At 40.6% G+C, this 25,054-nt stretch overlaps 1 protein-coding gene and 1 long non-coding RNA gene across 3 annotated transcripts in view; one reads left to right on the top strand and one right to left on the bottom strand.

Annotated features, from left to right (window-relative positions):
• The window catches only part of LOC142741327 (uncharacterized), an 87,069-nt gene extending 66,780 nt beyond the window's left edge, over positions 1 to 20,289 (top strand). Inside the window, exons 1-4 of one of the 2 annotated variants that reach the window (XR_012881097.1) lie at positions 5,056 to 5,283; positions 8,950 to 9,045; positions 12,229 to 12,332; positions 18,986 to 20,289. This is a non-coding gene — a long non-coding RNA (uncharacterized LOC142741327). Of the gene's footprint in view, positions 1 to 5,055; positions 5,284 to 8,949; positions 9,046 to 12,228; positions 12,333 to 18,985 lie in introns of those variants that run through there. The other variant, XR_012881098.1, reaches the window with a different exon arrangement.
• On the bottom strand, positions 8,637 to 20,641 carry KISS1 (KiSS-1 metastasis suppressor). Its single transcript, XM_075850701.1, has 3 exons — positions 20,526 to 20,641; positions 12,205 to 12,316; positions 8,637 to 11,072 (listed from the first exon to the last, which is right to left on the bottom strand). The coding sequence occupies exons 1-3, from the start codon at positions 20,610 to 20,612 to the stop codon at positions 10,771 to 10,773; spliced, it is 501 nt and encodes a 166-aa protein (XP_075706816.1). The 5' UTR covers positions 20,613 to 20,641; the 3' UTR covers positions 8,637 to 10,770.
• Between the last annotated feature and the right edge of the window lie 4,413 nt (positions 20,642 to 25,054).

A 25,054-nucleotide genomic window follows, 5' to 3' on the forward strand; every position in this document is an offset into this window, starting at 1 on the left:
GGGTTGGTAGGGAGAGCCACACATGTGTTGACACTTCTCAATTGTTTTAAATTATAAAAGCAGTGGCTGATGGCCACTTTGAATTGGCAAACGGTGAATATACCATAAATGCTCAAGTTGGGAATACCCTTTCACCTGTCCCATATATTGTGCCACAACACTTTTTTTTAATATTTTTTCCATTAGGAATATTTACCCTAATTACCTATTTAGATTTAAAACAAATACAACTTTTGAAGACAACTGACACTCAACAAATTCAATATCCATTGTTGTTATTAATTACCACTACTGGAATAACCAAATGACTATGTGCCATTATGTTGACCCATCTTACTATTAATCCACCTACCCTTCGGAATGGAGATTGATATAGCCTATTATATAGCTATAATAGCGTCAATCAAACAAACATAGCATTATACATATAGGTCTGTTTGATCTATGGGTTTAATACAGGGGCGGACATACCGCATGTGCAGCCGGTGCAGCTGCACAAGGGCCCCGCGTGGGAAGGGGGCCCGTTCCTCTGCTGGCCGACTCAGTTCTCAGCTGCGCGATGCTGAGGACTGAGACAGAGGCCCGTGGACCACTGGCGTAGCTATAGGGGTCGCAGCGGTCGCAATTGCGACCGGGCCCCGAAGCCAGGGGGGCCCACGGCCCCCCGCACCACATCAATAAAAAGTTACTATAGTAACTCGGGCCGCGGGCCCCTGTTACTATAGTAACATACTTTACTTACCTTCCTGGTTCCGGATCGCAGCGGAGGTCCTGACGTCAGGCGCTGTGCGCAGCACATGACGTCACAGCGCTATGCGCCGCGCACAGCATCGAGACGACAGAACTCCCGCCGCGGCCGAAGAGGAAGGTAAGATAGCCCTGACTGGCGGGGTCCGACTCCTGGGACCCGCCAATCAGCTGTTTTGAAGGGGCCGCAGCACTCGTACGAGAGCTGCTCCCCTTCATTCCTGTCACTTCATTCCGGTCACACTGTGAATCGGTTTCGGCGATTCACAGTGTGGGCGAGTAGTGAAATGAAGGGGAAGCAGCTCTCGTACGAGTGCTGCGGCCCCTTCAAAACAGCTGATTTGCGGGTCCCGGGCGACACATCAGCTATTGATGGCCTATCCTGAGGATAGGCCATCAATGTTTAGGGACTGCACAACCCCTAAGCCTACGATGTAGCAGGCTTAGGGGGCCCATGAGACAGGATCACAGATTGTGTGATGCTGTCTGCTGGGCCCTGTATCTAAGCCAATCACATGGTAGGCTTAGATACATGGCCCATGCGTGATCCTGTCTGCTGGGCCCTGTATCTAAGCCTACCACACTGTAGGTTTAGATACAGGGCCCCAGCACACAGTAATCTTATACTGTATAAGATTACTGTCTGCTGGACCCTGTATCTAAGCCTACCTTGTGGTAGGCTTAGATACAGGGTCCCACAGACAGTATCACACATGGGCCCTGTATCTAAGCCTTAGGGTATGTGCACAGACACTAATTACGTCCGTAAGTGACGGATGTATTTCGGCCGCAAGTACCGGACCGAACACACTGCAGGGAGCCGGGCTCCTAGCGTCGTACTTATGTACGACGCTAGGAGTCCCTGCCTCGCTGTGGGACAACTGTCCTGTACTGTAATCATGTTTTCAGTACCGGACAGTTGTCCGGCAGCGAGGCAGGGACTCCTAGCGTCGTACATAACTATGATGCTAGGAGCCCGGCTCCCTGCAGTGTGTTCGGTCCGGTACTTGCGGCCGAAATACGTCCGTCAATTCCGGACGTAATTAGTGTGTGTGCACATACCCTAACACATGTGTTACTAATCATTTTTTGTGTGTTTTCTTACAGGTTCGGTCGTTGGACTACGGCGGATTCCAGGACTACTTCGATGACAGCTTTTTTTTTTATTAATAAAATGGTTAATGAGGGTTGTGTTTTTTTTTTTTATTTCAATAAAATATTTTTTCTATGTCTTTGTGTTTTTTTTTAAACTATATTACTACCGCCTTAGTAATGGCCGCCGGCTGATTGACAGCATCCATTGCTAAGGCAGGGCTTAGTGTTAGCCGGTGCAGAGGCTAACACTAACCCCCTTTATTACCCCGGTACCCACCGCCACCAGGGGTGCTGGGAAGAGCCGGGTACGATCCAGTACCTGACCATCTGTAGTGATGGTCGGCCACTGGGGTGGCCGCAGGCTGGTATTATCAGGAGGGGAAAGGCCAGATACAGTGGCCCTTCCTACCCTGGTGATGCTAGGCTGCTGCTGCTTTATTGTATCTGGCTGGTTATGAAAATGGGGGGGACGCCACGTCATTTAAAAAATAATTGGAAAGAACGATGTCGGGTCCCCCCCAATTTTCATAACCAGCCAGATACAACACAGCAGCAGCAGGCAGCATTACAAGGGTGGGAAGGGCCACTGTTTTTGGCCTTCCCCAGCCTAATACTACCAGCCTGCGGCCACCCCGGTGCCTGCCCGTCACTACAGCTGGTCGGGTACTGGTTTGTACCCGGCTCTTCCCAGTACCCCTGGTGGCGGTGGGTACCGGGGTAATAATGGGGGTTAGTGTAGACTCTGCACCGGCTAACATTAAGCCTCGCCTTAGTAATGGAGGTTGTCAATCAGCCAGCGGCCATTACTAAGGCGGTGATAATAAAGTTTAAAAAGATACAAGCACATAGAAATTTTTTTTATTGAAATAAAAACACAACCCTCATTAACCATTTTATTGAGAATAAAAAAAACGCCGTCATTGAAGTCCTCGTATCCGAAGTCCAACAACCGAACCTGTAAAAAAAACACAAACACACAAAAATAATCAGTAACACATAAAGAAGCAAAATTATTATTCTTACCTTTCCTGGGTCCAGCGCTGGAGCCGCAATGTCAGCGAGCTGGGCCCTGTATCTAATCCTATCATGTGTGATACAGTCTGCTGAGCTGTGTATCTAATCCAATCATGTATGATACTGTGCTGGGCCCTATATCTAATCCGATCATGTGTGATACTGTCTGCTGAGCCACTGTATCTAATCCTATCATGTGTGATACTGTCTGCTGAGCCACTGTATCTAATCCTATAATGTGTGGTACTGTCTGCTGAGCCACTGTATCTAATCCTATCATGTGTGATACTGTCTGCTGAGCCACTGTATCTAATCCTATCATGTGTGGTACTGTCTGCTGAGCCACTGTATCTAATCCTATCATGTGTGGTACTGTCTGCTGAGCCACTGTATCTAATCCTATCATGTGTGATACTGTCTGCTGGGCCACTGTATCTAATCCTATCATGTGTGATACTGTCTGCTGAGCTGTGTATCTAATCCTATCATGTGTGATACTGCCTTCTGAGCCACTGTATCTAATCCTATCATGTGTGATACTGTCTGCTCAGCCACTGTATCTAATCCTATCCATAGTTTATAGGGTCGTAGTGCTATAGATATGCTATGCTGTCTCCTATACACACACTTTTTTTTGGGGCGGACACATATGTATTGGGGCTATTTCCCGGACATTTTAAGCCCTGAGGGTATGTTCACACGGCAGCGTCTGTTACGGCTGAAATTACTGTGCTGTTTTCAGGAGAAAACAGCACCGTAATTTCAGCCGTAATGGCATGTGCAGGCGTCTTTTGCTGCGTCCACTACGGAAGTAATTGAAGCTGGTTTTCCATGGAGTCCATGGAAAACGGCTCCATTTACATCTGAAGAAGTGACAGGCAGTTTTTTACGCGCCGCCTTTCGACAGCGGCGCGTAAAAAAAAATGACCATCGGCACAGAACATCGTAAGACCCATTCAAATGAATGGGCAGATGTTTTCCGACGCTTTTGAGCCGCATTTTCGGATGTAATTCAATGCTAAAACGCCCAAATTACGTCCGTAAATAGTGTGTGTGTGAACCCAGCCTTAGTGACGCCCCGGCTGCTAGTGCTGCATTGTTGGGTCACTTAGGAGACCCAGCGATGCAGCTGAAAGCGGACCGTCGGCCATGAGAAGTTTGCAGGGTGGGGGGGGGGGGGGCCCTGGCACATTATCTGCACAGGGGCCTTTTGCAGTCTGTGTCCGCCACTGGTTTAATAACATGATTGTAGTCCCTACTCTATGGTTGGGCCTGTGTTGACAGTTCCAGCTGCTTGCCCTCCAGCTGCAGGAGGTAGCATAAAGATGACGGCAGTATGCTCTCCTGAAAAATATACCTGCTGGTTGCATTAACAATGTTAGGAAGTGGATTGTGAACCTTTCAATAGACAGGGTCTAGCTGGACCATAATTCTGGCTTAACTGTCGCTATACCATCTATTCCCTCAGCTCTTGTACCTTAATAAAATTCTGTAGTACAGTCACATTTACTGTTAATGCAACAGGTAGAATGTTTCAGGATTGTTTACTCTCTGTAAAGCCACATACAGACTATATACTTCTCATTGATTTCAACGTCAATTTCTTCCAGGGAACACCTGTGAAAACTGGACACAAATTGTTCTTGCAATACTCTACCAGAATCACACACTGTGGCACTGCCCTCCTGGTCTTTGCATACTAAACTTTTCCACAAACAGTAAAACCACAGAGAATTGCTTAAACATCTCGATGTCCTTCTGACCTATTTGCTCTAGTCAATGACTTGTATGTTTTCCTTATACATAGCCTCTAGTTTTTGAAAAGAGTTGACATGATTGAAAATTGTTTTGGTGGCATCACATATACTGCTTGTCATATATCTACTTCTCAGTCATTCAAGTTTTAGTCCATCTGGTGTTTTTCGAGGATTGGGTCCAAATGGGCCAGTGTGTAATCTTTCAACCCAATGTTTTTCTTCATGTTTTTCCTGTTGAACATGGAAACATTAAACATTTCCACCACCATGGGAATAATTATGGTGTATGGGGTTCGAGATGGAGAATTGCTTAAGGCTTCCATCTTTCTGTTAAAATCTGATACTTTAATCTACACCAAAATGTAAGGTGCATTCTGAGATGTCTGATAACGATAGCACTTGCATTTATGTTTTCTAGAGATTCGTCAGAAAGAAAAAAACCTTGGTTTCTATACCACTCTGGGTGAGTTCAGGGTTCAGGATCTATACACCAGTAGGGAAGCCAAGCTTCTGCTCAAGCAAACCATTGAGTGATCAAACATCAGCTTTCGAAAAATTAACTTGGTCCCACTGTGGGTCCTCGTGGAGTCATCTACAGAATACTACGACAGGAATACATGGAAGTGGTTGCACCTTGGTCATTAAGATCTCACACCTAACGCACTAGCAGGTACTTCCGCTGTACTAGCAGTGACTGACTGCTATCTTTCATGGACTACTGGACCTAGCATTCATTACTGGTACTTCTCTGATTTGCTCTCTCTTCACACCCCTCCCTCAAGACTTAGGCCTCATGCACACGACCGTAGCCCGACCGTAGCCGTGTGCACGCCCGTGATTTTCGTGTCGGCCGGCTGCGGACTGTCAGCGGACTGTCAGCCGCAAGCCGCCCGCACATGCACATGGCCGGGCCATTGTTTTCAATGAGCCCGGACCGCAACTCCGGACCATAATAGGACATGTCCGTACTTTCTGCGGTCCGGGTTCCCGGGCCGTGCACGGACCGCAAAAACTACGGTCGTGTGCACGGCCCCATAGAAAAGAATGGGTCCGCAATTCTCCCGTGGATTTGCGGGGGAATTGCGGACGCAAAAACACGGTCGTGTGCATGAGGCCATACACTTCTCTTCTTCCTCTCTTCTCCTTAACATTTCTCAAACCCAGAGTGCTGCAACCCCTCCATTCTGCTCATCGGTTGGGTTCTTGGGGATTGGACCCCCACCTGTCACACATTGATTGCCTGTCCTAAGGAAAAAACATCAATATGTTTTCCTAGAAAACGACTTCAAGGTTAAGCGTAGTGTAAATTCTGCGGATTTTACGCAACAGATTTCATTGTGGAAAATCTGCAGCGTATTACAGTAGCAGCAAAGTGGATGAGATGTGAATAAAGCTCATCCACATGCAGCATAAAAAACCTGTCAAAAAGCTTTTCATAAATTGACCTGCGGCGTTTTTTTTTTTTAATCCACAGCATGTCAATTTATGTTGCAGAATCGCTGGTATTCTGTTGCGGGCTTTCCCCATTGAATGGCGAGATAAAACTCACAACTAGTAGCAGATGCTAAAATTTTTGCAGTGAAAAAGCTGCGATTCCGCCGCAAAAATCACAATCATCGGCTGCAGTGGTCACATGGGAGGAAATGTCATCCCAGAAAGCAGGGCTGCAGGATATCAAAGGGATGCATCGCCGTGGCTACGGGTAAGTATAGACCTTTTTTTTTTTACATGCTGTTTTCCGCAGCGGACATTACGGTCAAAAAACTGCACAATATCTGGTCTGGTTTTTTCGTCCGGAATTCCCTGCGGGCTCCAGGGCGGTTAGGCTATGTACCTTAACACATTGTATCCACCCTGTGTGAACCCTTATACATTGCATAGCACAAAGACATTTTGTCTTTTTTTTCTAGTTATGATATGCATCATATAGGCATATAAAAAAAAACTGTGGTCGAAGTAACTTTATAATTTTTCAGTTCATAGACAGACTCGGGATGTACATATTCCAATTATCCAAAACAAAAAGTATATATAATTCATGGCACCTACCCATTGACCAACTGTAGAGGTTGGCAAATTGAAAAGAAATAAGGTTCGTATTGAACGCATTGCGTGGCAACATGTTTTACTCCTCTTGCAGTCGGGCTCAGGTGCGGATAAAGAAAGAATTTTTCAATAATTCAAATCTTTCTCTTGTCATCGCATAAAGAGCATGTTAACAGCTGTGGCCAACTGGGAGACAAAGAAAATAGATAGCAACAGCTATCCACAGTAGCTTTATACAGTATGTGGTTTTTGTAAGGAGACTAAGAAAAAAGGATTTGAAAAATGTGCCTCATAGACAGAAGTGACATAAAAAGATGGCCAATGGAGTACAGGAATTATACTAATTACTGTCGCAGAAGGTCACACTTGCCAACATATGATGTATACGTACGTCATAGCCAGGAAGGGGGTGTATGGAGCGGGCTCACGGGCTGACCCTGCTCCATACAACGTGGGTGTCGGCTGTATGATACAGTTGACACTTCACTGTAATGAACAGGATCCCGGTTGTTTAACCCCTTAATGACCAGCCTATTTTAGACCTTAATGAACAAGCCATTTTTTAAGTTTTTCCATCGTCTCATTCTAAGAGCTATAACCTTTTTATTTTTGCGTCGACATAGCTGTATAAGGTCTTGTTTTTTGCGGGACAAGTTGTAATTTTTAATAGCACTATTTTGGGGTACATAGAATTTATTGATTAACTTTTATTAACATTTTTTTGGGGGGGGGATAGAAAAAAAACAGCAATTTCGCCACACTTTTTTGCGTCCTAAATTTATGCAGTTTACCGTGTGGTATAAATAACACAATAACTTTATTCAGTGGGTTGTTGCGATTGCAACGATACCAAACTTGTATAGTTTTTGTATATTTTACTTCTTTTACACAGTGAAAACACTTTTTTTTCCAAATTATTTGTTTTTGTGTCTCCATATTTGAAGAGCCGTAACGTTTTTATTTATCGCCGATGCAATTGTAGGACTGCTTTTTATTGCGGGACGACTTGTCGTTTTCATCAGTACCATTTTGGAGTAGATGCGACTTTTTGATCACTTTTTCTCAAATTTTTTTTAAGGCTAGATTCAAAGAAAACAGCCATTTTTGCATGGTTTTTTATTTTATTTTTTACGACGTTCACCGTGCGGGTTAAATGATGTAATTGCACATAGCAAGGTCCATAAAGGCCATGGTTGGGCGAGTTTGGCATAGAAAGGACTTGACTGGTCCACAAAGAGCCCTTTTGGATAAACTAGAACGGAGATTGTGAGTCAGGCCTTCTCTAGCAACATCAGTATCTGACATCACAAATGCTATTTTGGATGAATGGACGAAAATTTCCACAGACACGCTCCAAAATTTTGTAGAAAGCCTTCCCAGAAGAGTGGAAGCTGTTTTAGATGCAAAGAGGAAACCTACTCCATATTGATGCCTATGGATTTATCATGGGATGTCATAAAAACTCCTATACGTGTAATGTGAAGGTGTTCCAATACTTTTGTCAATATAGTGTATATAATAAAATGAAAAATGTTTATATGTTAGTATTAAATTTTGTAAATCAGTTTCTAATTTTGGCAATATTCCACCAATGCAGTATTTTAGCTTTGGTTTTTAATGGAATATACACAGTCTTGTGTTTATCTGATAATACCATCAAAACTGCACATGTACAAGTATATGTTTCTAAAGTGAACTACTGTTTATTCATTGAAAAGTAAAACCTTTTTACTTTCTCTTATCTTCCTCACCCCTTCTGCACACTCAATAATTGGTACAAGAAATGCTACTTTCTCCATTAACCTCTACCTGGAGCATTTTTTTGGGTTGTTTTTGTGAAATGCTCTTGTAATAATAATGGTAAATCTGCCCATATTTTCAGTGAAAAAGAAGAAATACAACCACCACATCATGAAAAAGCATTTTCTTTTATTCAAAAGGAAGTGATTTAAATTCATGAAAACATTGTATCCCCTGCATGTAGCTGATTCACTAGTATTTCACTACTTTTTAATATGGTTCTGTTTTCATTAGCATTGATGCACCATGATTGCTATTTATTTAGGGACAGAATAAAAGCCAAAATTAATGTCACAGTAGAGTAACACAAAACTCTATGTATAACTCTATTAGCAACACTAGGGGCGTTTATAATGTCATAATACATGAATGGAATACATATTATATAAACTCAGTTCTTGCATTCCTCAATGTGGCGTACTATTTAGTACCATTTAGATTTTAAATGGTATGTGTGATGCCTAACTTCTTTCATGTTTGCTATTCATAGGAAAGAGAACACTGCTTTCCTGTTTCTTTTTTGTACTACGCCCTCAGAAGCAGCAGCAGCAGCATGGAGGACATCACACAGCAGTAATGCACTGGGGTGAGATATAACACTTTTTCTAAGGTGCAGTGTCTCTGTCTCTCTATCACTCTGCACCTGCTGCCTCCTCCCCCTCCCCTCACCATAGCCTTCTATGGGCAGAATGTAACCTGATTCTTCAGTGAGTTTATAATCCATGTCGTCTCTTTAAACTAATTTAGCAGTACATGCAGAGTGAGTGAACAGTTTGGAGTAAAGAAGCCTGATAAGTGGAGAAAGAGGTATTTTTCTCTAATAAGATATACTACAAAGTTTCTTATATTCGCTTATACACTTGATTTATGCAAAGTATGTTGAAATGACGGTGCCCTAAAGTCTGAGCATCATTTCCCTGTTTACATATATAATTAATTTAAATTAATTTATATATAAAATTAATACATTACATAACTTATCTTGTCCTTGTGCTGAAATATAGCCTACTCTATATTATAGTCCAGAGCGGCATTTACAATTCTGCAGGTTTCAGAGTTTAGAGAACAACTAAACATAGAATCCAAACAAAGAAAAAGAGAACAACAACACAACCTCACATATTACCTTTCTGTTGCTTGCTCCTGTTTTGTCCTATATCACAATTTCAAAACTTAAAATATAAAATAAAAGTTTATAATTCTCTAAGGAAGCAGCCATGTTTTCTCAAACTGAATTTGGAAAGCTGGGTAACAAACAATGTGGAGGTTTGCTGGATACCAATCTGGGTATATAGTATATACTAACAGTTAGGCCCTATTATATAAAGTAAATGAAAACAACAAAAATACAAAACTCATGTAATTCTTGCCTTGGTGCTGCATTGATTTCATCATTGCACATCTAACTGTGTCCTTTATAGTCAATGTGGGCTATGCCCCACCCGTTTTCCCTGAAATTCTGGTTTCAGCAGTGATACCGGCCGACCACCAGCCAAAGATGGAGGCAGCTTGGATGAAAGAGCTTCCTCCTAGTCTGTAAGATTTTAGCAGAGCTGCTTGTTTCTGCAGCTTGCTGAAAGTTTTGCGGGTTTATCTATAGAAGACATTTTATATGTATTTATTTATTTGTTTTTAAGTGTCCCTTTAAATCTCCCAGTCTTCCTTGCTAGCTCAATGTCTGCACAGAGCTTGCTCTCGTGCAGTGCTTCTCAACATTTTTTTTTACTAGGGCCTTACCAGCTAGAACAGCTTGATGTCTAGACATCACCATTGGTCGAAATCCATGTTAAAATGAAAAATTTATTTGAATGTATCTTTCATATGTCTCCTGAATCCAGTGTAATAGTAAAAAAAAAAGCACAGAAAGAGTCAATTATGTTGCTAAACCATAAATTTCTACAGCATCCAGAGAAAGCCTGTGTAACACAAGATCACTTGTAAGTTGTCATCAAGTAAGCTGGATCAGTCATCCGACAGCTATTTCTATTTCTCTACCATAAACATGCACGTTCGGTCTATCTCCCACAGGAAAAAAGGCCCCATACACATTAGATCATCGGTCGATCCTGATGAAATAGGTGGATTCGGATGAGTGTTATCTAATGTGCATGGTCAGCTTTAAGATCAGTGCACAATAAGCAAAGCAAAGTATTAACAAAGACATTCAACTTTTTGTATAAATTATAGCTACAGTATATATATATATATATATATATATATATATACTCTAGAAAGGGGATTAAAGGTGGATATACACTTTAATAACCTGTGCCTCAAAGAAAACAACCCCCCCCCCCTCATTACATTGGCTCTACCACATTTTAACCTTAGAATTTATAGCACCACTCTCGCGCTTTCCATATCTCAGGCCAAAGGAGTTCCAATTATAGGTAGACAGATCCTTTTCTCTTTCGACCAAGAAAGCTCCTTCAGGTGCAGGAATAACTCGGCTGGGATTGGGCAGGTCAGCAGGCCAAAGTTGACCAGTAGGGAACATTTTCTTCCTTCGACACAAAAGGGCAAGTATGGGTGACTGTTCCATCCTCAATGTTGTAGGCATTTTATCTGGACATGGTAATGAACTAAGCGCAGGCAGCAAACTTATTTCTTCTCCTGTAGGAAAAATATCAGGTCATTATCATCAAGTTTTCTAATTAGTTAGGAAGTAAATCTCTGACTTTTACATCACATTTCATCTGCAGATTAGAACCAATATTGACTATTTGTATGCCATCCATGTTTCTTTAAAGTGAATGTCCACTCTTGAATATTATTTTGATTAGTTAATCTACATACTATAGGTCTAACAATTTGTGTTTACCAATTTACTGATATAACTTTATATTGTTGGGAGCTTGATAACTTTCTTACAGTTTGCAGCCCCCACTAGAGGGAGCTTGGTAGTTTACGGCATATGTATGATACATTCTATTCTATAATAAAACAGTATGCAGTAGGTTTTTTAGTTCCCCTAGTGGTGACTGCAGACCCTCATAGCTCTATGTCTATGCCGGGGATTTGAAGCACTGTTTTAGAAAAAACAAACTCCAACTGCAGTAAAGATATATAAACAAAAAATTTATATCGGCACTGAATTTTGGATCTAAAAATGACAATGAGTTAAAAGTTGGATACTTTAATCATTCATATTTGGGTGTGATTATGGTTTCTTTCCGCTTATATTGCCTATTTTATTAAGATAAGCGTATCCATATAAAGCTATACTTCACTATACATTAGTGGAAAATTTATAAACCAAGGACAGGAATAATTCTGTTGCAATAATTATTATTTGTCAAAGGGTGTCAGAAAAGGCTAGCTTCACACTTGGCCTAAAAATCCCCAATGAAATTCGCAGGTTTTACATGCGGGTTTTGTTTTTTAATTTAGTGCGGAATTTAGTTGAAGATTTCACTCATTGCATTGAAATGAAATCTGAAATGAAAATTGGCTGCTTTTTCGCAACAGATAGGGCATGATTTAAAAAGTCGCAGCATGCCTAAAACGCACGGCAGATTTTTTTTTATGTGAGTGAATCATACATGCTAGGCTCCCTGTTACAGATTTCGTATTGGAGCCCTGGAGATTCATGTTACTCCATGTAATGGGGATTGCAATTCTAGCCCTATATCTATACCATAAAATAACATAAATATACAAAACGATTGTAAAATGCTATATTTTATTGTATTACATATAAACAATTGCAGTTATACTTGTGATTAACAAAATTATTTAAGAATACCCGTTAACTTGGAGTTATGTACAGGTCCTTCAACAGGCTCTCCAAGATTGACTCCCACTACCAGAACAAGGAGAGAGAAAGCCAGGAATATCATCTTGCCGTTTCTCTGTTCCTAGTGACACCAAGATGTAAGATATTAGTTCACTTCTATATTTATTTTTGTTTCCCACCTTTATCATTGCCAACATATAATTCTACATTGGCCATATTAATTACAGTTTAAGGTACGCTAAACATGTGTTAGACAGGCACAGTAAACGGTTCATTATAAAAATACTACCAGGATACCATGTGCATATTGTTTTATGCTATCTGTCAGGTAGGCTTTGGTAGTGAGGTAATTCCTTATATCCAGTAAGGTATATTGGCACCCCCCACTAGAATGATGTAGTACCCCATTGTCTTGCTGCTTTGCTGCTAAGACTTCTTGTTTGTGGCTTGTGGATGGATTTATCCGGAACTGATGTCATCTTTTTGCTGTTTATCAGAGTTGAAGCCTTTGCTTACACCTCATGCACACGACCGTTGTGACACTCGGGCCGTTTTTGACGGCATCCGAGCGGCACCCGATAGTCTTCACAGACCCATTCACTTTAGCGAGTGAATTGGGTACGTGAAAAATGGTTCAATACTCCGATCCGAGGAAAGATAGAACATATCTTATCTTTCCTCGGATCACTGACGTGACTCGGACGGCACACACGGTCGTGTGCATGAGACCTAACTAGGGTTGGTAGGAGAATGAAGAAGAATGAGAAACCATGTTTAATACTTGTATTGTCTCTGCATTGTCAAGGTGAGGTCACAAATGGTACTTTATAGCGTCTTATAGCTTTCTATGGATTTAATAAAATCCTTGTGAAAGATTACATGTTTCAATAGTTTACTGTGGCTTTAATGACTTAATAGTTCTATGTGATTCCTAGCACCTCACAGAATATAAAATAATACATACGGATGTAGCCAAGTTTATTTTGACTCCAATAACTTGCTGCAGCGTGATATCACACAACAAAAGCCAGTGAAAAGACGTTGAAAAAGTCAAGCAAACGATTCTTGCAACTGTGTATTTAATGTGTTAAAAGTCAAGATAAAGATGGCTACATCAGTAGATGGGACTAAAGATATTGAGTATTAGTAGTCAAAAACATAATTAGGCCTCAGGTGCACATTCAGACAGGACCAGGACAAAGGTTAGTTATGAACACATATTATGAACACATATGTCAGCTGTGTTTTCTGAGTCAGTAAATGTCCATATTAACAAGCCCATATGCAGAGATATATATATATATATATATATATATATATATATATATATATATATATATATATATTAGTCCTTCTCAATGAATTCAAAAAGTTTATTTATTTCAGTCATTTCATTCAAAAAGTGAAACTCATATATTCATTACACACAGAGTGATCTATTTCCAGCATTTTTTTTTCTTTTAATGTTGATGAGTATACGGTAGCTAAAAAATAATGAAAACCCAAAATTTAGTGTCTCAGAAAATTTGAATATTATATAGATGGGTTACACCCTAGAGTTCTTAAAGAGCTTAGTTCAGTTATTTCTGTCCCCCTCTTCATAATATTTAGAGATTCTCTAGTGACTGGTATAGTGCCAAGGGACTAGCGCAGGGCAAATGTGGTGCCTATTTTCAAAAAGGGCTCTAGGTCTTCCCCGGGTAATTATAGACCAGTAAGCTTAACATCCATTGTGGGGAAAATGTTTGAGGGGCTATTGAGGGACTATATACAGGATTATGTGACAAAAAATAGTATTATAAGTGACAGCCAGCACGGTTTTACTAAGGACGGAAGTTGTCAAACCAACCTGACTTGTTTTTATGAAGAGGTGAGCAGAACCCTAGACAGAGGGGCCGCTGTGGATATAGTGTTTTTGGACTTTGCAAAGGCATTTGACACTGTCCCTCATAGACATCTAATGGGTAAATTAAGGACTATAGATTTAGAAAGTATAGTTTGTAATTGGATTGAATATTGACTCAAGGACCGTATCCAGAGAGTTGTGATCAATGATTCCTACTCTGAATGGTCACTGGTTATAAGTGGTGTACCCCAGGGTTCCGTGCTGGGACCACTATTATTCAACTTATTTATTAATGATATAGAGGATGGGATTAATAGCACTATTTCTATTTTTGAAGATGACACCAAGCTATGTAGTATTGTTCAATCTATGGAAGATGTTCATAAATTGCAAGCTGATTTGAACACAAGTGTTTGGGCGTCCACTTGGCAAATGAAGTTTAATGTAGATAAATGTAAAGTTATGCATCTGGGTACCAACAATCTGCATGCATCATATGTCCTAGGGGGAGCTACACTGGGGGAGTCACTTGTTGAGAAGGATCTGGGTGTACTTGTAGATCATAAACGAAATAACAGCATGCAATGTCAATCAGCTGCTTCAAAGGCCAGCAGGATATTGTCGTGTTTTAAAAGAGGCATGGACAGGGATATAATATTGCCACTTTACAAAGCATTAGTGAAGTCAGTTCTGGGCTCCAGTTCATAGAAAGGATGCCCTGGAGTTGGAAAAAATACAAAGAAGAGCAGCAAAGCTAATAAGGGGCATGGAGAATTTAAGTTATGAGGAAAGATTAAAAGAATTAAACCTATTTAGCCTTGACAAGAGACAACTAAGGGGGGACATGATTAACTTATATAAATATATTAATGGCCCATACAAAAAATATGGTGAAATCCTGTTCCATGTAAAACCCCCTCAAAAAAACATGGGGGAACTCCCTCCGTCTGGAGAAAAAAAAAGTTCAATCTGCAGAGGCGACAAGCCTTCTTTACTGTGAGAACTGTGAATCTATGGAATAGTCTACCGCAGGAGCTGGTCCCAGTAGCTACAGTAGATGGCTTTAAAAAAGGCTTAGATAATTTCCTAGAGCAAAAAAATATTAGCTCCTATGTGTAGAAATTTTCCCTTCCCTTTTCCCATCTCTTAGTTGAACTTTATGGACATGTGTCTTTTTTCAACCGTACTAACTATGTAACAATATAAGCCCAATTTCAAAAATTATTTTTAATACCGAAATTTAGGCCTATTGAAAATTACGTACAGTATATGAACTCAACACTTAGTCGGGTGGCCTTTTGTATGAATTACTGCATCAATGCGTCGTGGCATGGAGGCGATCAGCCTGTGGCACTGCTGAGGTGTTATGGAAGCCCAGGTTGCTTTGATAGCGGCCTTGAGCTCGTCTGCATTGTTGGGTCTGGTGTCTCTCATCTTCCTCTTGACAATACCCTATAGATTCTCTATGGGGTTAGGTCAGGCGAGTTTGCTGGCCAATCAAGCACAGTGATATTGTGGTTATTAAACCAGGTATTGGTACTTTTGGCAGTGTGGGCAGGTGCCAAGTCCTGCTGGAAAATGAAATCAGCATCTCCATATAGCTTGTCAGCAGAGGGAAGCATGAAGAGCTGTAAAATTTCCTGGTGGATGGCTGCGTTGACTCTGGACTTGATATTTCTCAGTGGTCCAAAGTCCTGTTTTCAGATGAAAGTAAATTTTGTATTTCATTTGGAAATCAAGGTCCCAGAGTCTGGAGGAAGAGTGGAGAGGCACTCAATCCAAGTTGCTTGCAGTCCAGCGTTGGTTTGGGGAGTAATTTCATCTGCTGGTGTTGGTCCATTGTGTTATATCAACTCCAGAGTCAACGCAGCTCTTGGCACCTGCCAACACTGCCAAAAGTACCAGTACCTGGTTTAATAAGCACAGATGCTTGGAGATGCTTGAGGCTTTCATAGTGTCTCTTGCTAAGGTTGGGAAGGACCCTATGTCACCGACAAATTTCCCAATCAAGAACATAAGATTGGCCCTTATGCCAATGATATTCTATTATTGGCATAAAACATCTAACAAGTAACGTCCTCGGCCATTCCGCTAAAATTTCTTTCCTCCTATATGCCTGACATTGACCTTTTAGCATGGAAAAATGCTGGCATTAATCGGATAGAGGATTTATTAACAGATAAAAATGGTTGAATTTTATTCTCTTGTATATCGTTATGGTATTTTCTACAAGAAGTTTTTATAAATATGTCATATTATATATAAGACAAAAATAACCACTTTTATATTTCCCAAATCTGCATGTATTTTCTATTTAATGTCTCAAAACCTGAAAGGGGATATCTCTAATTTCTACAATGACTTTGAGAAAGAACACCTAAAATGTTAAAATAGGAGAAAGGCCTTGATACTCAATTCACATTGAATGATTGGCATAGAGCTCAATCTTGAGACAAAAAAAAGCATTAATAGGTCTTTACTATCTTACTCCATCCAGAATTTCCAAAACCAATGCATCACTATCTAACCCCTGCTGAAGGGGATGTGGGTGGATAGGCACCTATTTCAACATAGGGTGGTCTTGTCCTACTGCACATTCCTTTTTGTAAAACATTATTGTACTCATAAATTCAATCTGTCACACACCACTAAAACCTGAACCTGATTAATATTTGGACATTGCAGAATTGTCATTAGCTATTTAAAGAGACTCTGTCACCAGATTTTGCAACCCCTATCTGCTATTGCAGCAGATAGGCGCTGCAATGTAGATTACAGTAACGTTTTTATTTTTAAAAAACGAGCATTTTTGGCCAAGTTATGACCATTTTTGTATTTATGCAAATGAGGCTTGCAAAAGTACAACTGGGCGTGTTGAAAAGTAAAAGTACAACTGGGCGTGTATTATGTGCGTACATCGGGGCGTTTTTACTTCTTTTACTAGCTGGGCGTTCTGACGAGAAGTATCATCCACTTCTCTTCAGAACGCCCAGCTTCTGGCAGATCACGCTGTGACGTCACTTCCCCAGGTCCTGCATCGTGTCAGACGAGCGAGGACACATCGGCACCAGAGGCTACAGTTGATTCTGCAGCAGCATCAGCGTTTGCAGGTAAGTAGCTACATCGACTTACCTGCAAACGCCGATGCTGCTGCAGAATCAACTGTAGCCTCTGGTGCCGATGTGTCCTCGTCCGACACGATGCAGGACCTGGGGAAGTGACGTCACAGCGTGATCTGCCAGAAGCTGGGCGTTCTGAAGAGAAGTGGATGATACTTCTCGTCAGAACGCCCAGCTAGTAAAAGAAGTAAAAACGCCCCGATGTACGCACATAATACACGCCCAGTTGTACTTTTACTTTTCAACACGCCCAGTTGTACTTTTGCAAGCCTCATTTGCATAAATACAAAAATGGTCATAACTTGGCCAAAAATGCTCGTTTTTTAAAAATAAAAACGTTACTGTAATCTACATTGCAGCGCCGATCTGCTGCAATAGCAGATAGGGGTTGCAAAATCTGGTGACAGAGCCTCTTTAAGTTTAGCTGCCAGGATAGCGCTAGCAAGAAACTGGAAACTTCCAAACTCTCCTTCAATATTGGAAACAATCGGTTCGGTATTGCATATTTTGACGCTAATAAAAATGTATGCATCACACAATCACAGCTCATCCCTTTTATTAAAAGACTGGCCTCCTTGGACTGTCTACCGTGCAATTTCCTCGTCCTAAAATAGATATTCTGAAAGAAATGTTAAGATTTATTTTTCAACCTAAACTGGCTGCAGATGTAACGAGAGGAGATTATTTATAATAGTCATTACAAATATCTCCCTAGTTGGATCCCTCCTTTATATAGCACCCTTATTCTTTGTCATCTATCTCATCTTAATTGATGCTTATGATAAAAATTTAAAATGTAAACTTGTTTCTATTTTGGTATAGTTTCGTTTATATTATATAATGTATCTTTGTATTGCTTCTTTATTATTCCGCTGATTTTTTTCTTTATATTGTAAAATTCAATAAAAACTATTTAAACGTGAAAAAAATATTCTTTCACTCATGGCCCCCATACTGCTTTCCTTCTCTCCCTCCTTTTCCTTCCTTGCATTACTTTATTACTTCCTTCCTGCTTTCCTTCTGTCCTAAGTCCCTCCTCTTTCTTCTTTTCCTCCCTCCCTCCCTTCTTTCTTTTCTCCATCCCTTTTTCCCTCTTTTCCTTTTTTTTCTTTCCTCCCTTTCCTTCCCTACTTCCGTCCCTTCTTTTTTTTCCTCCCTACATTCTTCTCTTTTACACTTCCTTCTATTCTCCACATCCTTCTTTCATTTCCTCCCTCCCTTCCTCTCTTGATCTTCAGTCTGGAGGAAACATTTCTTATTGTTATTCTTTTTTTTTTATCTATAGCTATATTCAAACGACAGTTAAAAACTTTTTTAATACAATGAAGTTCTATGGGTGTATGCCCACAGCTGTTTTTCACAGCCAGACGGCCCTATAAAAGTCAACGGATTGGTTTTTAATGTCTGATAAATTAATCCATGTAACAGCCGTTATGAATGGATCGGTCACAAGGGGTTAAATTGTATACAATTGAAAGCACTGGCGAGGCAAGGGAACCATTGGTTGCCTTCCATGCCATTTGGCATGTTTTTATCAGAAGAGACCAGACTTGCATGGCCAAAGAGGACGGACAGGGGATTGGCGTGATCTACAGGGGGGGGGCGGTGTCACAATCTACAGGGCATGTGTAGCTCTATCTACAGGGTGTCTGTGGTGCTATCTACAATGGTCACCGTGGCACTATCTATTTGGGCACTGTGGCACTATCTATGTGGGTACTAGCTACAGGGGCATTTTGGCACATGGGCACTGTGGTGTTTTCAGGGGATTGGGACAAAGAAACCCTGACGAATTAAATTCATCCGTTTTTTGTTTTTTTAACAGACGTGAAAAACAAATGGCAAATTGATGACAAACGGACGTTAAAGACGGTCAGATGGTCGGGAAATGGATGAAAGTTTGGAGACATGCTGATGCAAAACGGCCAAGAAAAAATGACAGTTGATCCGTTTTTATTGGCTGTTTTTTTCACTGTTGTGTGAATGTGCCTAAGGGTCAAATCATATTACATTTAAACTTTAAAATATCTGTAGAGGAACATCACGTGAAATTATTTAAACAGGGGCAGACATACCATATGTGCAACCTATGCAGCTGCACAGAGGTCAAGTAGGTAGGGGGCCCACTGCCACCTGAGAAGCAGGTTCCTACTGTCTATTAGATTTCATTGCTGGATTGTTAAATAGACATACCGGGGGTGCACTATGTTGAACTATTAGAAAGCCAGGGGCCCATATAGTGTTTTTGCACAGCGGGACCTCTGCTGTCTGTGTCCGCCCCAGGATTTAAAGATGGGTTCAAATATTTCAGTAGACTTTTGTCTAATCTTAATCAAAAGGTTTTTTTAACACCAGAGAATACATCACACTGGGTGATATTAAGTATTTTGAAGCCAAAAAACATATATGGAGCGTAAAACCACATATGTCATTCTTAGAAATGAACAAAAATTGTTATGGTATACAGTATATACTTTTTATTAAATGATAATGTGAATACACATGGATTTTTCCAGCAAGAATTTTCTAAACATTTAGATACAATTAGATTACCAGTAGCAAATAAGGGGTCTTGTATGCCCATCTTAACTATTCCACTTCCTATGTCCAGAATCCAGTGTGCAGGATACTTATAATATTGGGTATAACAAGGGCAGCACTCAGCATTCTCAATATAATCTTGGTGAGCAATATTCTACAATTTAGTGCAATAATCAGACACCCAAGCCATGAGTTTTGCCTAAATACATCTCAAAAGAAGTTGTTTTATTTAGTTAATCATAAATATATTTCCATTTTTAGTTCCCCTAGTATATTTCAAGTACTCATAGACAGAACAGCAAAACATAAATGATATTCATCGCCTGTTTAATGCAGAAATGCTATTCTAGTGAGAATTTCTGACTACCGACTACCTCTTGTATTATATACTAGTTTGTTTAAGTTTGTATCAAACTGACCACAAGCATCAGTTACAATCACTTTAGCTACAAAGCAATTTTAGGTTCTTTGCTCCAAAAAAAGCTAAACGGTGAAAAGAAGGAAAACTCAGAGCTGAACGAGCTTGAATCAAGATTTCAGAAAGAGCAAACAATGTCAATTTCTTCATTAATTTATTTGCAATTCTTCTCCCCTGAAATAATTGTATATACTTTGTAATTCATTCTCAGTCAAGCAGTATTTATTTCTCTATTGATTTTGTATAGAACTGACCTATGTGTTTGTTTGTTTTTTACAATATTTGCAAGAAAAGTATAGTGCTATATTCTGGTAACAAACCTTTCGGTGTAAAGGAGCAAGACTGGCGTAATCTCTTTCTATCAATATTAACTTTCTACCATCAACAATTCATTCCAGTCACTCACCTCTGTTATAGGTAATAGGTGATCCTGTTGCTGTCCCTCTACTGTGAATTGGATTCTAGAAGGCTCACGGAATGTCAGCTCTTTCATACCTCTGAGTTTTTCTCCACTCCAAATGTCTGTCTTATATACCCAGATAAGCTGACATCAGCACTTGAAGAGACATCCCCTTCAAAGACAAGTACCTGAACAATGTAAACCAACTTGAACAAATAATAACAAATGTATTGTCCATTCCATACTGTACGTATTCAATAGCATACTGTATATCCCATAAACTTATTCGCAAAAATGTCTGTACAGCACCACCGCACATTTATATTTTCTTGGGGCTATTATAATGAAAATAACACCGTTTCTATATTAAGACAATGGAGAAGATTTCTTAGGCTAAGTTCACATCTTGTTTTTACCCTACGTCTGACGTGCACATTTTGATATGAAAAAAACTATGTCAAAACGTGTACCACAGCGTGCACATTGATTTCTATGGTCAGGACGGATGCCCTAATGGTGTAGTTTGTGCTTACGTTTTGTGTTCTATCCTTTTTTTTCTATCTCCTGAAAAGCGTAGTCTACTACACTTTTCAGTGCTTTTCCAAAACGTATACCAGACGTATAAGTTTTTATTTGTATTGAAGTCAATGGCGATGTATGGACGATGTAAGCAATCTTAAACCCTATGTTTGCATACGTAAAACGTATATGTTTTTGTCACCATATATAGGAAATCTTGACTTTACAAAGTTTGATTAAGCTCAATAACAAAAAACGTATAGGTTTTTAGAGGTAAGAACAGACACAAACGTATAAAAAACATATACGACGTATACTACAAAAAACGTAAGCGTATGTTAGAAATGCATATGTTTTTGTAACTTTAAAAACATATACATCGTCATATACCACCAACGTGTGCCCAAAACGAGATGTGTTAGACTTATGTTTGGTGCAGTGTGCAAGTTTCTTATGCTCCAGATTCTGCTGTTGTCAAAAAGGCTGGATATGTAATTTTTTCATTTTTTTCAACACTTTTCTTGTTAGAAAAGTGACGGAAATCTTTGATAACTGAGTCACGCTCAGCGTGACCGTAAAGCCCAGCTCACCTTTTAAATACATTTTTGTGTAAAAAAAAAAAGTGCCGCAGTGGCTTCATAAATGTGGCGTATGGCACAAAAGAAGTGGAGTGAGTGACTATTGACAGTAGAAACTATTGCAGAGGATAGGATAAAACTACGATCCAGCGCTGATCGTTTTAAAAGGAAGCAATGTTCCAATTTTATTCCAAAAAAGTTTCAAATTCCATAGTAAACAGGGGTGGTAGAAACTATAAGCACAGCTAAAAGTTCCCAATAAATTAACATACTGAAATTTAGGATTTGGTGACAATATTCTAACTGTCATCCGTAAAGATCGGTGAGATCAATCACAAACATTATAGGTAATTTATGCATAGAAATAACCACATAATGTTTTCCAAGAATATTCCTGTCTTGTTTAAAGAGGTTTTCCCACAAAGGACATTCATCACCTATCCACAAGATAGGTTATAAAGGTATGATCACTGGGGGCCCCTGTACTCTGCTGTCTTAGTCGGCCCCATAGACAATGAATGGATATGCAGTGCACATGCGCGACCACCACTCCATTCAACCTCCTCCTCACTGCGATCATGCAGTCAGGAGGAACAGGGTCGGTGTGGTCCCAGTAATGAGGCCCTCAGCAACCATACATTAATTACCTATCCTGTGGTTAGGTGATAAATGTCCTTCATGGGAAAACCAGAAGATCTATTAATGCTCCTTTGTAATGGTCAGGCATTCCTTTAAGGGGCACTTTAGTAAATAAGTGTGAGCAAGAGAACTCGAGGGTTAAACCCTAAGGTGTACTGCAATGTTCTTTATTGAGCAGCAAAGAGCAACGGTTGGCAAGGAGGACATTTTATGTATCTTACTATAAGCTTCCTATTCTTAACTTACTTAAGCTATCCAACGGTACACAATACAATATAGCCAACTATACACAACAATAAAACAATAGAGTTCAAAAGTATTAGAACCAGCTTTGTGCTAGGTAGTCTAAACAAACCAATACTGAAATGTAGGTGCGAGCAAAAAATAGTAACTTAACAGGGTTTCTCACATTGGACATTTTAAGATTGCAATTCCTTATGGATTGTAAGTCTCTATAGCAGATTGTGTGAACCCCACTTAATGATCAAAGTACCCACAGCTTTATATTCTTTAAAGGGTTGTCCAGCTTAAAAAACCCATTTCCATACACCTTATCATGGAATTCTGCGTTTATAGAAGGGGTCATAAGTTCAGTATCTTGATCTCTTGGCCAGAGTGGAGAGCGGTTACAAAGAGCGTCTCTCCCTCTGGAGAACCTGTCCTGTCCTGCATTACACAAACAACCCATTGATATGAATAGTCACTTTGTAATACTTAATTTCCCCTGTGGTGGCACTGCAGGGAAATGAAACACCTACTGACAGGCATCAACACAGATTACGGCTGAAGAATGGTGGTCCCATCAAGGGGGCCACTTTATCATCAGCTCATTGTCAAGGGACCCTTCTATCAAGTAAGGACAGTCCAAAGCAGAGAACCCATTTAACAGGAAAAGTGAAAAGGGAAAAGATATTTTAAGGGAACAAAGTAAGCCAACTTTGAGAACCACCCACCCTGGTAACTCTGTGATGAAGTCCATAGAGATATGGAACTAAGGCTGTGATTCAAGGGGTTTTGTGCTGAGCACAGGTGGGACAAGTATCCAAAAAGTCTTTAAAATTACATCTCATGGAGAACCACCAATGTGACCTAAAGATAATTTAGAAGCTCTTTTTGGCCCCAAGGTGACCAGAAAAAAAGAGAACTGTGTGCCCAGGCCAAAACTTCTTTTCTGAGTGCTGTGGCAATAAAAGATGTTTTGGAGGGATTGGCCACTGTGGTAGTGATGATTTGCTAGGTGTTATTGTCACGTAAAAGAATGTGGAGAGAAGCTGCAATCCGTTTGACACAGGCTAGACTGGGGTGTGTAGTCTAATTCCCTAGTCTACACCAATAAGCCCACAAAGAGGTGTGGACTTTGCTGCAGGAGGGTGCCTAGGTCGCGATCCCCAGAATCGTCACTGATTAGCGGAGGTAGAGCTGTTAGAGTGTGGCGTGGTCAGAGGTCATCACTAGGAGAGCACTACATGTACTAGGTGTAGTATTCTCGGATCCGACAGAAATCCCCCCTTCTCCCTCTGCCCCTGCCGATCCATGTCTATAGTCATTCCCACATTTTTACGTGAGCATTGACAAATGGGTGTTACGTTTCCTCTTGTCAAAAGGCTGTGTAACTACATACTAACAGTCTTCAACCATCGCTGACAATATCACACTGTGTAGGGACACATCCTCCTGACAATGGGAAAGGTAACACCCATTTGTCTATTAGTCCTGGACTACACAAAGACTTTTTATGGAATAGTGCCACACACTGCCCCCTGTAGACAATGACAGTGCCCCCTGTATATAGTGCCACAGTGCCCCCTGTAAATATTGCCACACACTGCCTATGTATTGTGCCCACACAGTGCCCATGTTGGCAGTGCCACAGTGCCTATGTAGATAGTGCCACATTGCACCCTGTAGATAGCCCCACACAAACTCCTGTAGATAGTGCCGCACACCCCCTCTAGATAGTGCCACACTGCCCCTTGTAGATAGCTCCACACAACCCCCTGCGGATACTGCCACACTACCCCCTGTAGATACTGCCACACACAGCCCCATGTAGATAGTGCCACAGTGCCACCTGTAGATAGTGCCACACCTTGCCTATGTAGATAGTGTCACACACTGCCTATGTAGATAGTGTTACACACGTGCCCATGTGGGTAGTATCACAGTGCCCATGTAGGCAGTGCCACAGTCTCCATGTAGATAGTGCCACAGTATCCATGTAAATAGTGCCACACCCCCTGTAGGTAGTGCCACACTGCCCTTGTAGATAGCGCCACACACCTCATGTAGATAGCGCCACACCCCCTGTAGATAGCACATACAACACCCTGTAGATAGTGCCATACCACCCCCTATAGAAAGTGCCACACACTGCCACTGTAGATAGAGCCACACAGGTGGTCAGAATTTCTGTAGAGAGCATCCAGGAGCGGTAGGTAGTTAAACCAAGAAAAGAACAGAGACCAACGGGCTTGGCGAGGATTCATATATATATATAGCTGATTGAATGTGAAGTCAAATCATGTGGTCAGAGAAGATTTTAAAGCAAAAAGAATTGCTACAAATGTGCTACAAAGGCCACACATTTTAAACAACATGACCAAGAAAAAAAGAGCAGCTGGATTGTGAAACATGCAAAATGTGCACTTAAACAATACAAATATGATTTATCAAAAAAGAGTACAAACTTTTATTAGAGTAAAAGCACTAAAGTGAATGCAGTTAACAATACAGGGAATTACAAGCATGATAAATGTCACCTCCCAGACCAACCCCATAATTATTCCAACATATGACACA

The sequence above is a fragment of the Rhinoderma darwinii genome, chromosome 2, assembly GCF_050947455.1.
Source record: "Rhinoderma darwinii isolate aRhiDar2 chromosome 2, aRhiDar2.hap1, whole genome shotgun sequence".
Taxonomy (NCBI): Eukaryota; Metazoa; Chordata; class Amphibia; order Anura; family Rhinodermatidae; genus Rhinoderma; species Rhinoderma darwinii.

What these genes read in the sequence shown, in the direction of transcription:
- KISS1 (XM_075850701.1), bottom strand. Translation starts at nt 20,612, where the DNA reads ATGAAAGAGCTGACATTCCGTGAGCCTTCTAGAATCCAATTCACAGTA. An exon ending in ACCTATTACCTATAACAGAG is followed by an intron (nt 12,317 to 20,525) that starts GTGAGTGACTGG and finishes TGGTGTCACTAG; the next exon opens with GAACAGAGAAACGGCAAGAT. An exon ending in ACATAACTCCAAGTTAACGG is followed by an intron (nt 11,073 to 12,204) that starts GTATTCTTAAAT and finishes TTTTTCCTACAG; the next exon opens with GAGAAGAAATAAGTTTGCTG.